We start from the raw sequence: 14,123 nt of genomic DNA, 5'->3' as shown, positions 1-14,123 counted from the left end.
GATCTCAGTACAGATGGTTGTGAGCCACCATGTGGTTGCTGGGAATTGAACTCAGGACCTCTGGAAGAGCAGCCAGTGCTCTTAACCTCTGAGCCAACTCTCCAGCCCCCCTCCCCCCACTTTTGTTTGTTTGTTTTTATTCAAGATAAGGTTTATCTGTGTAGCCCTGGATGTCCTGGAGCTTGCTCTGTAGACCAGGCTGGCCTCAAACTCAGAGATCTGCCTACCTCTGCTTCCCGAGTGCCAAAAACTAAAGGCATGTGCCACCATTGCCTGGCTGTTTTTCCGTCCACATCTTTACCAAGCACTCCTGTTCTGTTTCCCAAGTGCTGGGATTAAAGGCGTGTGCCACCACCACCCGGCTCCTCCATTCAGTTTTATTTTACTTTTTTTTAAAGATAAGATCTTACTATGTAGCTCAGGCTGGCCTCAAACTCTTTCTGAGGCTGGCCTTGAACTCAGGGTCCTCCTGGTTCAGGTGTGGTGCTGAGTGCTGAGCCTAGTGTGTTCTTCTTGCTTCTCTTCTCCTATTACTAGGCTTTGTCCCTTGGCCCAGAAGGGCAAAGGTCACCACTGAGGCCAGGATGAGAGTGAGTTGGAAGAGAAATATGCCATGTCTCGCGAATGGGTCAGTCAGCCCCTAATGGTTTGACTAAGTGAGAAGTCCTCCAAGGGCTGACAAGGGACACAACTGAGAAGTGACCTGGGTGCTTGACACACATATCTGTGACTCAGGGAGGTCCCCTGCCTGCCAAAGGCATACCCCACCCAAAGCCCTACTCCTGGTATGGGGCCCAGCCTCGTTGAGCAGGATGACAGGAACCTCCAGTGTCAAGGCTCACTTGCCCTGCCACCTAGCGTTCTGTGCCATCCACCCTAAGGGGACCAATAGCAGGCAATAACACTCAGCAGTGGGTTCCTATATCCACTCTTCAGCACCCTTTTTTTTTCTCCATAGTGCCAGGAACCTGGCACAAGGCCCTAGACTGTGATATATCTCACTGATGCCACCTACCCTCTGAGGCCTAAAGAGCGCCAGCCACTTTCCTGATACCCCACTGCCACTCCTGTGTATGTGGCCTGCCCATGCGTGGTCCCCTTTGGTTGGCCCCAGCCAGGCTGCTTTCCTCTGGGGAAGGAGACCCAAGCCTTCTTCAAGTTCCAGGTGGGTATAGGAGCCACGCCTAGTCAATCAGAGCCTTGGATGTTTTCATTGGCTGGGTAGATGACTGAATCTAGGCCAATCAGAGCTCATGTATTCCACCCAGGATATGTTTCGGGGCCTTTGGCTGCTGGGGCCACACTTAGGACCTGGCTACAGGGTGGCCAGTGAAGAAAGGAGAGGGATACATCTTCGGCTTTCCTCCCACAGGGAAAGCTACCCATGAGCCCAGGAATGTGAGACCTTCCTTGGGTGTGGAAACAGACATACCTGCTTTCTAGAACCTTCCACCCATGGGGCGGAGGCCACAAACCAGGAAAGACATTGTTAGACATTGAGGGCCCAGGGTCAGGTATGGGCTGGGGGAAGAGTTGCTGTTTATGGGTGTGGCCATGGAGGCCTTGACAGGGGACTCTGAGGGTGGCAGGCTCTGGGGAAGAGTGGGGAGGGCAGAGAAGCAGAAGGGAGGGGGCAGTCATCTTTGCGCTCTTCCCCACCTTGCTGAGCTCTGGGAGGAGAGTGTTTTATTAGCTTATTAGGGAAGATTCATGCATTTTGCATGGTTGATGTGAATAAAAAAGAGATTTCGTGCATATTGGAATTCAGAAGCAATCTGAGAAGTGACATTTCTTTCCCTGTGCTGTGCCTTGGGAAGGGCTGTTAAGACTGACAAATTGCTGAAGCACGCCATCACACAAACAAATGAAAAGAGTGAGCCCTGGTGGCTCCTAAAGACACGCTTATTGGATTTGGGGACATGTGACCAGGTGCAAGGGAAGCCCAAGGCAGTGGGCCCCTCCTGTGGCAGGATGGGATGCCCCTCACATCCTGGCCAGGTGGGTTGGTGGGTGGGACATTAGTATCCATGACATTACCAGGAGACAAGCAATGGCCCACTTTGGTAGCCACAGCATTGGCTATGATGAGAGAGGGCTGGATGGTCATCTGTGGTCCAGCTCAGTGCCTCTTGGCTAGAGGAATGTCAGAGCCACCATGAACCACTGCTGTCCCGTGTGCATGATGTGGGGGGATGGCTATGTCCTAGGCCCATTGCGAGGAGCACATGGATCAAGAAGTCCCCTGCTGGTGATGGCACATGCCTTTAATCCTAGCACTCAGGAGGCAGATGCAGATGGATCTCTGAGTTCGAGGCTCTAAAGAGAGAGTTCCAGGACAGCCAGGACTACATAGAGAAACTGTGTCTTGAAAATCCCTCCTTAGAAAATGTACCCTGTATCATAACTGGGTAGCTGTTTTCAGGGACCCCTTTTTGATAAGTGTCTGTGGAGCCAGATACCCTAGGGGGACAAAGAAAGCAGGCACATACCTGTTTTGGGGATCATTTGTTCTGGTTGCTATCCTGGTCATGAATGGCATTTGGGATCATGACTATAATTGTCCCTTTTGGAAAGATATGTTGGAGCTACATCCCACTACCCTCTCACCAACCGTGCGGATGCCATCAGGTTGAGATGCAGTTATTAGGGTGGCCCAGACTCAGTGGTTGGTGTCCTTGTATGAAGTGGGCCTTTAGACACAGGCAGAGGACACTATTATAGGATGTTGGAAACAGAGATTAAGGTCATGCAGCTTTAAGCTACAGACATATCCTGGGAACAGCCGAAGCTAGGGAAGTAATAGGGGTAAGGCTGCAGACCCTCTGAATTTAGACTTCTGATCTACCGAAGAATCTGACCTCTGAACTGAATGATCAGATCCTGCTATCTAAGCAACCCCCACATTGTGTGTGTGTGTTGTTCCCTGGGCAGGAAGCTAACTTTGTCCTGGAGGTTCCTATAGGTGTGTGTAAGGCCTGCAGTTAGCTGTCCATGAGGCCTTGGACTCACCTCTGAGGACTTGGCATGGCTACTTCTTGGGCTTTCTGCTCTTGTTCAGGCTCTGTGGGTTGGTCCAGCTCCAGGATATAATGCATTTGCGCCAGAAGGGCCAGGAACAGCTGGGGAAAGGCATGCCGCACGGCTTTCTTGAACTCTCTTGCGAACTGTAGCTCGTGGATTGTGTACATGGCCTGTTGGAGTGGAGCAGGTTTGGATCTGAAGTGTTGGGATTCCCGGTCAGGGGTGTTTAGCCAAAACCCACACTCAAACACACTTCTCCCCCCGTTCTGATGGCTCAAGACCATATGTGTCCAGGCAATGTCATTTGACCTGTGCTGGCTTATGTTACCTGTGCACCCTCCATTAGAGCCTCTGGACTTGCTGCTCTAATCTCGCTGGTGCTCCCCAGATGGTGTGCCCTAGCCCGTGCTCTTTATCTGATGCTCTAGAGCCATCAGCGGGCGCATCAGCAGTTGGCGCATTCCAGCCTGTGCTCCCCAACCCATACTTCCTAACCAGTGCACCCCAACCTAAGCACCTCCTATGTTCTCAGCACTATGTCTGTAAGTCATTATCTATCTAGGGAGGATTTGGGTGTGGGGAAGCAGCCATCTTCCAGAAGATATCTGGGCTATCACTTGGGAGGGCTTGGAGGTCAGGACTCTGTCTAAGAAAGTATTACATAGAGTTTGGCACAGCTGCTGCCTTTCCAGGTATAGACATGGCCACCTTAGCAATCAGGTGTCCTGTCCCAGGGTTTGCAGATATGGTGTAGGCTGATGGAGAAACTGGAGAGAGGGACCTGCAGGGACAGAGTTGCTGCCAATCTTATGGCTTGTCCAGAAGTCTATGATCCCAATATGGGGCATGGCTTTGAGCCCCAAATGCTAGGCTTCCCTTTGTGCATTGCCAGAGGCCCCTCCCCTCCAAGGCTGCCTCCCTAAGTCTCTTCAGCAGTCCTATGGGCAGCCACTCCTGACTTACTTGCTGAGGGCTCAGAGTTCTGGGCCTGGTCATTGGGAACTGAGCCTGGGGCCACAGAGTGTGGAGTCTGTCTGTGGGCTGGGCTGCCCCATACCTTCTCCTCCAGATAGGCAGGGGACTGTGTCTCAGCCCTCCTCCCTGGAACCTGGCACACTGACTCATGTGTTCACACAGCTGCCCGCCAGGGATGGGGTGAAAGACTCACGGCCAATGAACGCAAGTAAGGCTTCTCCTTGGGACAGGAACTGCTGTCGCTGGCATCCGAGGGCAGAGGCCTCTTCTGCAGCCAAGCCATCAGCACAGTGAGAACCAAATGGCTTGCAGGCTCTTCGGCTCCCAGGGCCTTCCACAGGCAAAAGACATGGCTGTGGGCAGAGGGGGTGCTGTGAGCACCATGCTGCGGCTCATGTCTGCTGGACTTGGCTAGTAGGCCCTGTGTCTTGGGCCCTAGTGAAGGGCAGGGTGGCCTTGTATTTACTTTGAAGGGAGTTGGATGCTGAGACCTGCAGAGAAAGGCTTACTCAGATCACGGCCCTGTCTGGTATCTGGGCACTGGCCCTGCAGCCATCTGAGGCCCAAGGCAGGGAGCACAAGTAAGAGCTGCCCTGAGAGGAAACAATGATGTTTTCTGAGTCTTGCCCTAGTGTCCTCAGGGCTTTAGCGTTGGCTGGAAAGGGCTCTTGGGGGACAAGACAAGAAGAAGTTGAGTGGCCTCCTAAGTGGCAAGGCAGACCCGAGGGGGCCACCTTTCAGGACATCGTGCCAGTCCCAGCTGGTGAGCACAGAAGATCCTAGAGTGTTCTACAGAGTGGCCACAGGATGGCGGCATCGAGAGCTAGAGGGAGTCTGCCCGAGTCTCTGAGAGCTTGGAGGGCGAGTCATTCCATCTGCTCCCTGGGGCTGCTGCTTCCTCAGCTGCTCCTTTGTGCTGAGCACCTTGAAGCAACATTCAGGAGAGCAAGACATGCAGAATTGACAAAAATCTTTGATGTCTTAGGGGTGACAGCCTAGTGGTGACTGCGGATATGTCTGACGCTAAGTGCGGAGGATGCTGAGGGCAAGACGCAAGTGGGGTGGGAAAAGGAGGGAGGAAAACCTAGGAAGCAATGGTACCCACACGTGCAGGATGAAAGCCTGAGGCCGACAGCTAACCAAGGTGGGCATGGCCCCAGTCCCATGAAGCTGTTGGTAAGAGCAGCTTCCTCTCAGCTACCCTGAGAGCGCTAGAGCTAAGCAGGCTTGGGAGGAGTGGGGGCAGGGAGTAAGAGAGACACGGCCAGAATCCACAGACCAAGAGACCTTCTCAAGAAAGAGATGCATGGCCATGGAAGAAGCACATGGACGACGTGGGCACCAGTGGGAACCAGTTCATTTTACTTCACTCCCACTGTGATGGCAAGTTCCAAGGAGTGAAGAGCACAAGCCTGGGCAGGATGTGGAGAAACTGGACTCTGTGTGCTGCTGGGGAAGGTGTAAAGAGGCAGAACCGCTCTGGAAAGCTGGAGCAGTTCCTGAGGGGGGGGGGTGGTTGATGCGATGCTGCCACACAGCCTGTGCCTTCACTAAATGCAGGCACCCCCAAAGTCAGAGAACAGAGCAAACGTACACAGTTGTCCCACGCTGGCAGCGGGGGGTAGGTTTCAGGGGCTCCCTTGGGTATGAAAATCTGGGGATGCTCTAGCTGGGCATGGTGGCCTTCTAGCCCTGTCATTCCAGAACTCGGGAGGCTGAAACAGGAGGATTGCAAGGGTGTGAGTGTAGTCTGGGATACACAGTGGGTTCTAGACCAGTCTAGGCTACAGTGCGACCCTGTCTCAAAAATCCCAATCCAAATCAAAATAAACCCGGCACAAGTTCCTTGTATAACATGGTGAGCTCCTTGCATATACCCTACACGCACCCCTTTTCAGGTAGCCTTTAACCTTCACTGTCATTATATGGACATATTAGGAGGTAGATTCCATGCAAGCAGTCATGAGCCTGTGTGGGGTCAGCATAGGCGTAGTGTTTCTGGAGAAATATTCTGACCCCATGGATGTGGGAGCTGGGGATGCAAAGGGGGGGAATTCTTGTTTGCCAGTGTTGACAGCAAATAACTCATGCAGAAAAAAGGTGTAAACCACCTAGGTGTCTCCCACCAGATGAACTGATGAGCCAAATGTGGATGGACACACAGTGATGTATACACACCCACCATAGAGTACATGCAGGGGAACAATGCCCAGTCATAAGAATGAAGTTACAACACGTGTTTTTAGCATAGAGGGAAAAAATGTGCAATACCCAGGGGAGAGTCTAGGCATTAGTCCAGGGCTGTAGCAGTTCACACGAGGACTTTGAAGCTCCTTTACTAGTCTGGAAAGAGTAAGGATAGCAAAGTCAATCCCAAACACATTGATGGAAAGAGTAAGAGTAGAAAATCCAATCCCAAACACATTGACAGTTACAGTGCACACAAATAGAACATGTACTCCAACAAAGACTGGCTATGACAAACTTGATAAAATTCTGTCTACAGTGGACATGTCTGGGTGCTGGAGAGCTGACTCCATGGTCAAGAGTCCTTGCTCTTACAGATGACCTGAGTTGCATTCCCAGCACCCACATCGGGCCTCTCACAACACTCATAACTCCAGAGTCAGGTGATGATGTACCTTTTTCTAAACTCAACAGGCACCTGCATGTGCACATACACACACACACGCACACACACGCATGTTGAAAAATAAAGAAAAAGACAAGTCTGAAATGAAAGTGTGAAAATATTAGAAGTCAAAGTTGCAATACCAACCAAAGGAATTGGTGTGGTTAGGCTAGGGTTTGAGCGGTCTAAAGACTGGGCAGTGTGAACTCAAATTCTGTAGCAGTGTGCATGTGTGTGAGTGTATGTATCTGTGTCCATGTACCCAAGGAGGGACAGAAGAAGGTGTCAGGTCTTCTGGAGCTGGGGCTATAGGTGGTGGTGAGCCACTCTAACACTGGTGCTGGGAGCCAAACTGTGGTCCTCCAAAAGAGCAGCAAATGCTCTTAAGCCCTGAGACATCTCTCCAGCCCTTCGCATAGTGCTGAGTGCTTCTGAACACTCAAGTAAAAACAGCCATCAAAGGTGGAAAAGAAGAAAGGCCTTTTGGGCGCGTGACTCTCAAGTGTTTTGTGGATGTGCAGAGGGCCAAGAGTAGAGAAGACATTCTTGGAAAGTCAGAGGGGGGGCACTCTGTAGAGGACAACTGTTGCAAAGCTGTCAGAATTAGAACTCTGAGTGTTGTCCTGGGGGGTGGAGAAGTAGAGCCCCTTGAGGACAGGAAGTGCTTGATTTGTGAGGGATGCTGAGCAGGGAGAGGGGTGAGCCCGCATTCTGGGACCATATCTGCATCATACACGAATCATTCCAGGTGGGCTGGAGAGGTCAACTTGAAGACCATTAAGAGATCCTTAGAAGACAGCGCATAACAGGGGTGTGGTGGCATACGCCTTTAATCCTAGCACTCGGGAGGCAGAGGCAGGTGGATGTCTGAGTTTGAGGTCAGCCTGCTCTACAAAGTGAGTTCCAGGACAGCCAGGGCTACATAGAAAAACCCTGTCTCAAAAAACAAAAACAAAAACAAAAACAAAAACAAAAACAAAAAATGGCAACAGAAAAGATGACAGTGCTTGAGGATGTGTGAATTGGTACCTGCTCACGAGAGGATGTGTCAGGGGTGAGAAAGCAGCTGCTGCATGGGAGAAGACATTCCTAACATTGCAGGCAAGAAGGGACCGTGTCCAGCTTTCGGGAAAGAGTCCCATATTGTATATTATAAAAGAGGGACAGCCAGTGGGAAACCAGGCTTTTGTATAGTCGTCTCACTGCCAAATGGCAAGAAGTGGAAGATGGGAAACAGCTCAGTGGTTAAGTGTTTGCCAGGCAAGTGTGAGGCCCAGAATTTTGGTCTCCAGAAACCACAGAGATGCCAGGTGGGTGTAGTGATCCATCAGTAATTCCAGCCCCCGAAGGCTGAGACAGAAAGAGGGTCCCCAGAGTAAGCTGGCTCTAATGAGATTAGCCATGTCAGTGAGCTCTCGGCTTGACTGAGAGATGCTGGTTCAATGGATAAGGTAGAAGAGCGGTTGAAGATGATTCCAGACACGAACCTCCATCTTCCACATTTATGGTCATTCACACACATCTGCCCATGCAAACGCGCATGCACACGTTTGTACACACATACATGAAAGAAAAATGAATCAGGAAAGTGTCAAGCTCAATCATGGAAGTAACGATGAATATAAGGTGAACAGCACCCACCAAATTGGCTAAAATGTGGACGATTGGTTAAAATGCAGGTGCTGAGCACTGGTGAAGCTGTGAAGCGAGAGGGACACTCAGAGAATAGCAGTCTGTCCCTGGGGCGGGACTCAGCAGGAGCACATTGGGAAATGCCCCCCACCCTCCATGGAGGTGGGACACAACACAGCTTCCTCTTCTAGGTGCACTGTCCCTGATAACACACATGTACATGCATACGTACATGTGCATGCGCACACACACACACTCCCCACAACATGGGAAATCCAGTCCTCGAGTATGTTAGGACACACACAAGCAAGTTCACAGATGCACATTTGTCAAGGTCTCTAGTGGGGAACAATGAAATGTTCTCCTACAGTGAAGAAGACCCTTGGCCTTCCCAGCGTTAGTGCCATAGCAACAGTGAGGAGGGAGCTGCAGGGGGACACCATGAAATTTAAACATGAAGCCAGAGGGAAACAAAGGCAGGCAAGAAGAACGACATTGGAAGCGTCCAGATTGCACGGTTCTGTTTAGGCTTTCAGCACACATTGCACCGTTGGGATGGTACGTTTCTTGAAGCAGGGTCTTTCTTGTCTCCCTGGCTGGTCTGAAACTTGTTGCGTAGACCTGGCTGTCTTTGAACTTGGAGGAGGAGGGAGTGCCTGCCTTACTACTCCTGACATTTTTTTTTTCTTTTCCTGAGGCAAGGTGGCAATTTGTTTTTCCTTCAGAGACAGGGTCTGTACACAGACTCTCCTTAGTTGTAATCCTCCTGTCTCAGCCTTTTGAGTGCTGGGATTCTAGGCGTCCACCACATCTAGCTAGGATATGCAGTTTCTTTCTTTTTTTTTTAAATGAAGGTTGTCCATGAGGGGCACCTAATAGGTGATCTCTCCATAGCGTTATGTGCATAGTTTAGGGTAGAGAAAAAAGGAAGCAGTAAGCAAACAGATCTCTGCCCTGTGGGGAAAAAAAAAGGAACCCCTCTCCTTTCCCCACTTCAGCACCCTGGGTGGGGGCTGTCCTGGGAATCTGAACCATAAGCCTATTTTGATATTTAAATTCCCACCACCAATGCAGCCCTCAAATTGTCCAGATGGACTTTTAAAACCATCACAAATGACGGTGCCCAGGTGACTGGTAGAAGCCAATATCAATCCAGAGAAATCTAGTCATGAGAGGCTCCATTGGTGTGCAGCACACTCAGGCTCTGTAACTGTTATCATGAGGACGGTGCTTGGGACCAGGAAGGTATAAACTCCGGCAGTGAGATGGAACCCTACTAGGCAGCAGTGGGGGTGGGGGGTGGGGAGTGCTGCTTGCGGAGATCTGCACTTTCCCAGATTCTTTGAGAGATAGCACAGAGCCGGGAGGGAGCAGTGCAACCGTGGTCCCTTCACTGAGAGTAAAGAGAAAACATACCAGCCCTGGTGGGCAAGCTCCACCCCTCCACCTCATGGCTCTGCCTTAGACAGAAGTGGATAAGGGAAACCTTTGGGAAGAGGACACAGGGCAAATGAAAGCTCAGATTGGGCCAAAGTCACCTTGAGGAAGATTAATCCCCTTGAAGTCTTAAAATACACCAGAGGAGAGAGCACTCTGGGAGGCCAGAGCACCTCCCTTCATCAGCAGTGCTGAGGAGTGTCTGTCTGCATGTCTTACTCTATTCGTCCTTACTCCTCATTACTGGCTCTCACTAATTGCCCAACCTCAGAGGACACAGGGAAGGAGTTAAACACTTTGTCATCCTCAAATGCAAAGCTTTGGGAGGAAGAAGGGAGAGGAGAGGACTAGGGAGGAGGAAGAGGAGTCAGATGGAAGAAAAGAAGAGGAGGAGGAAGAGTTGAAGAGGAGGAAGAGGAAGAGGGGAGGAGACTTGGTGGTAAAAGGGAAAGAGGGAAACATTCCTGTCAAAGAGAAAAAGGAGCCCAAAGAACTAGAGGGCATATGTGCTGGCCTATCACCAATCCTGAAGTCTTTGAGATGGCCCAGCTCTCAGCTGTACTGACAGAAGATGGAGCCGTTGGACTTGAAAGCCCACGAAACATTCCAGCAGCTCCAAAATGAACAGTGTGGCGATTTGACTAAGAATGGCCCCTATAGGCTCACATATTTGAATGCTTGATCATCAGGGAGTGACACTACTTGAGAAGCATTGGGAGGTGTGTCCGTGTTAGAGGAAGTGTGTCACTGGGGATGGGCTTTGACGTCTCAAAAGCCCAAGCCAGGTCCAGTGTCAGTCTCTCTCTTGACCTATGGATCAGGATGTAGCTCTCAGCTACTTCTCCAGTCCCACACTTGCCTGCCACCTGCTCCCATGATGCCACCATGTTGATAATGGACTAACCCTCTGAAACTGTAAGCAAGCCTCCCACTTAAATGCTTTCTTTTTTAAGAGTTGCCTTGGTCATGGCATCTCTTCACAGCAATAGAACACCAAGACAAACAGCTCTACAGATTATTTGCAGATACTAGAACCTATGAGTCAACAAAGTGAAGACGGCTTCAGCGTGCTAGTTCTACAGAGGAAACCTGGACTCCTCACCCCACAGCAAGCAAGTGCTTAGAGACCCAACCACCTTGAATATGCTCAAGAAAGGACAAATCTTCAGTATGACCTGAAAAGAATTGGCTGAACTCAGGGAAGAAATAGGAAGGAAGGAAGGAAGGAAGAAAGGAAGGAAGGAAGGAAGGAAGGAAGAAAAAAGAGGATAGCTAGGTTATCCTAGAACTCAAGGACTGAGGCAGAGGAGGAGGAGGAGTTCAAGGCCAGCCTGGCAAGACTTGTCTTAAAAACAAGCAAGCAAGCAAACAAACTAGACTTTCAAGCCTGGGAGATGGTGGTTTAAGGAGCCTACTTTGCCAGTATAAGGACCAGAGTTCAGATCCCCAGAACTCACATAAATGCCAGGTGGGCGTGGCAGCCCACCTGCAGTTCCAGCCCTTGGAAGGCAGAGACTAGCCACATCCGTGAACTCTGGTGTAAACTGTGAAACCCTGCCTCAGTGAAGGCTCAGTGTCAGCTCTGGGTCTCTACATGTACATCATATACATATGTGTGTGTTACACACATAAAAAACCTTGGAAATGAGAAAAAAAAATCAAAGGCTGGCCACGAGAGGTACGACTCAGATGAAGATTTAATAAGGGACATTTGGGCAAGGCAGAAGAGGAATAATGAGGAGGACAGTGAGTTTAGGGAAAATCCAGGAGCATCAGCAGGTGTGACCATGAAGAGGGAGGCGGGAGGAAAGTAGAATCAGACTAGAGACCACGACCTGAGCAGCGACCACATTTAAACACAGTCAAGTAAACGTCCCAGATATAAGAACGAAAAGACTTGCTTACATAGTCAAAGATGCACAGTTGCATGGGAAAATTAGGCTGGAGTACCTCACCTAGTAAAAGACCTAGGTTTCAAAGAGAGAGAGAGAGAGAGAGAGAGAGAGAGAGAGAGAGAGAGAGAGAGAGAGAGAGAAATATCATCTAGGCCACATGACCATGTAATTTATGAAGAAGGTAAAACTTGGGCCATCTGTATGGCTCAGCAGGCAAAGGCACTGGCAAAGCCACAACCCGATACTGCATTCTAGCTCCAGAACTCAGACAGCCAAGGAGAAAACTGACTCCAACAAGTAGTCCTCTGACTTTCACAAAATAAAATGTAACCTTTGGAGAGACAGAGTTTCTCTGTAGCTTTGGAGCCTGTCCTGGAACTCGCCCTATAGACCAGGCTGGCCTTGAAGTCACAGAGACCCACCTCTGCCTCTCAGAGTGCTGGGATGAAAGGCATGCACCACCACCTCCTGCTCAAAACAGTATCTTTTTTTTTTTTTTTGATTTTTTTCGAGACAGGGTTTCTCTGTAGCTTTGGAGCCTGTCCTGGAACTCGCCCTATAGACCAGGCTGGCCTTGAAGTCACAGAGACCCACCTCTGCCTCTCAGAGTGCTGGGATGAAAGGCATGCACCACCACCTCCTGCTCAAAACAGTATCTTTTTTTTTTTTTTTTCCGAGACAGGGTTTTTCTGTTGTTTTTGGTTCCTTTCTGGAACTAGCTGTTGTAGACCAGGCTGGTCTCGAACTCACAGAGATCCACCTGCCTCTGCCTCCCGAGTGCTGGGATTAAAGGCGTGCGCCACCACTGCCTGGCTTCAAAACAGTATCTTAAAGGAACCAGAAAGTTCAGAGCTGAAAGAGCAGCATTTGTATGTGAACACAAGGGAAATAGGAATTGCTCATGCCAACAGGACACCTCCCTGCCGAGGTGAGAATTCTCCACTGAGAAGAATCTAGGCTCTGGAAGAGCTCTCTCCCAGGTTTCCAGAGTTCCCAGAGCAGGTGGGGGCAAAGACAGCACCCAGGGCAAGGAGCTGGGTTTGCCAGGTGGGGCTGATTGGTGGAATCTGACCTGGGAACTGGGTGAGGACAGGGGGAGGGGGAGGATATGTGTGGGAGCAGGGGGGGAGAGGGTAGGCAGGACCCCACTAGGTAAAGGCTTGCTGGATCTTGGAGAGAATAAGAGATTCAAGCAGATGAGGGGCAGAGGGGGTTTCTAGTCTGGAAAGGGGAGAAAGCAGAGTCTATCTTTGAGCAGATGCTATCATCAAAAAGTGCGGGGTGACTCGTGCCAGGTCATGAATGAATGGTGGGTGCTGTAGACTGAGGATATGGGATCCAGAGGTGGGATTTGGGGGGGAAAGAGGGACATGAAAAGTACCAAGAACCTTGGTCTATCCCCAGAGCTGGGGGCCCAGGGGTATGGGAGAAGAGGCAGGTCCACCTGAATGGGCAGGAGGCTCAGCAGGAAGAGAATGAAGAGCAGAACAAGTCAGAGGGGTCCACATTGAGGAATGGGGTCCCGCCAGGAGCACTTGGGAATTAGGGACCGCTTAGCATGGGTAGTGGAGTGTGGGGCAGACATTTCTGTGGAATGCCTACCGGAGGCAAGCCTAAATGAACAGAGGTGCTAACCCCCTCCCTACGCCAAGCACTCTGGGTTCCTGTGGACTGTGATGGACAAACAGGAGGGCAGAAGCTGTGACCCTGGCTTGAGGAAGGATGAAGGGTAGGTAATGGAATCAATGGGGAGAGTAGGGCTAGGTACCTGTCCAGGGGAGTGGAAAAGTCCAGGAAGGCAGCCACCAGCTCTGGGATGTGGTTCCGGGCCAGGAGGCTGATGACATGCAGGACATTGTTCTTGGCTCGGGGCAGTTGGATGGCACAGAGGTGGTGGTGGATGGCCTTGCTCATTTTACCCACCTGTTCGGGGAGTAGTGGGAGGGCTCTGAAGGGGAGAGCCCACCTGCGCTGCACACCTTGCATGAAGGGATGTCCCAATAGGGCTGTCTGAGGCATTTGGAGAAGTTGGCATCAGCTGTCTCCTGCTGGGGCACCGTTCTCACTCTGTAGGGTTCATCACTCTCTCTCTGCCCCTACTGGGCCATTCTGCCCACCTCTGTCTGTATGTTGTCACCCATCAGACCACAAGCTCTACAAGTTCTGGTATGTTTTCCCCCATGTCACCTCACTCCTCTATGGTCTGTAGCTATACTTGATCAATGTATATTTGCCCCATGACCCTGCAATTGTCACCAGGACCACAAAGGTTCCCTTGAGTCACCCTTGTGTCTGCCTGTCCATCTATTTATTCATCCATCCGTCCAACCGCCCATCCATCCGTCCAACCGCCCATCCATCCGTCCACCCGCCCATCCATCCGTCCACCCGCCCATCCATCCGTCCACCCGCCCATCCATCCGTCCACCCGCCCATCCATCCGTCCATCCATAATCCATCCATCCATCCATCCATCCATCCATCCATCCATCCATCCATCCATCCATCTGCTCATCTATCTATCTATCTAT

General features: G+C 50.8%; 1 protein-coding gene across 1 annotated transcript in view; it reads right to left on the bottom strand.

Moving 5' to 3' along the window:
* Mroh5 (maestro heat like repeat family member 5) overlaps positions 1-14,123 on the bottom strand; it is a 76,598-nt gene that overhangs the window by 7,870 nt on the left and 54,605 nt on the right. The window contains exons 19-21 of the mRNA XM_026782403.1: positions 13,361-13,515; positions 4,190-4,349; positions 3,010-3,191 (exon numbers count right to left, since the gene is read on the bottom strand). Of these exons, the coding sequence (XP_026638204.1) occupies positions 3,010-3,191; positions 4,190-4,349; positions 13,361-13,515 (497 nt within the window). The remainder of the gene's footprint in view (positions 1-3,009; positions 3,192-4,189; positions 4,350-13,360; positions 13,516-14,123) is intronic.

The sequence above is a fragment of the Microtus ochrogaster genome, chromosome 15 (genome assembly GCF_000317375.1).
Source record: "Microtus ochrogaster isolate Prairie Vole_2 chromosome 15, MicOch1.0, whole genome shotgun sequence".
Taxonomy (NCBI): domain Eukaryota; kingdom Metazoa; phylum Chordata; class Mammalia; order Rodentia; family Cricetidae; genus Microtus; species Microtus ochrogaster.
This window is presented reverse-complemented; position numbering and strand designations above follow the sequence as displayed.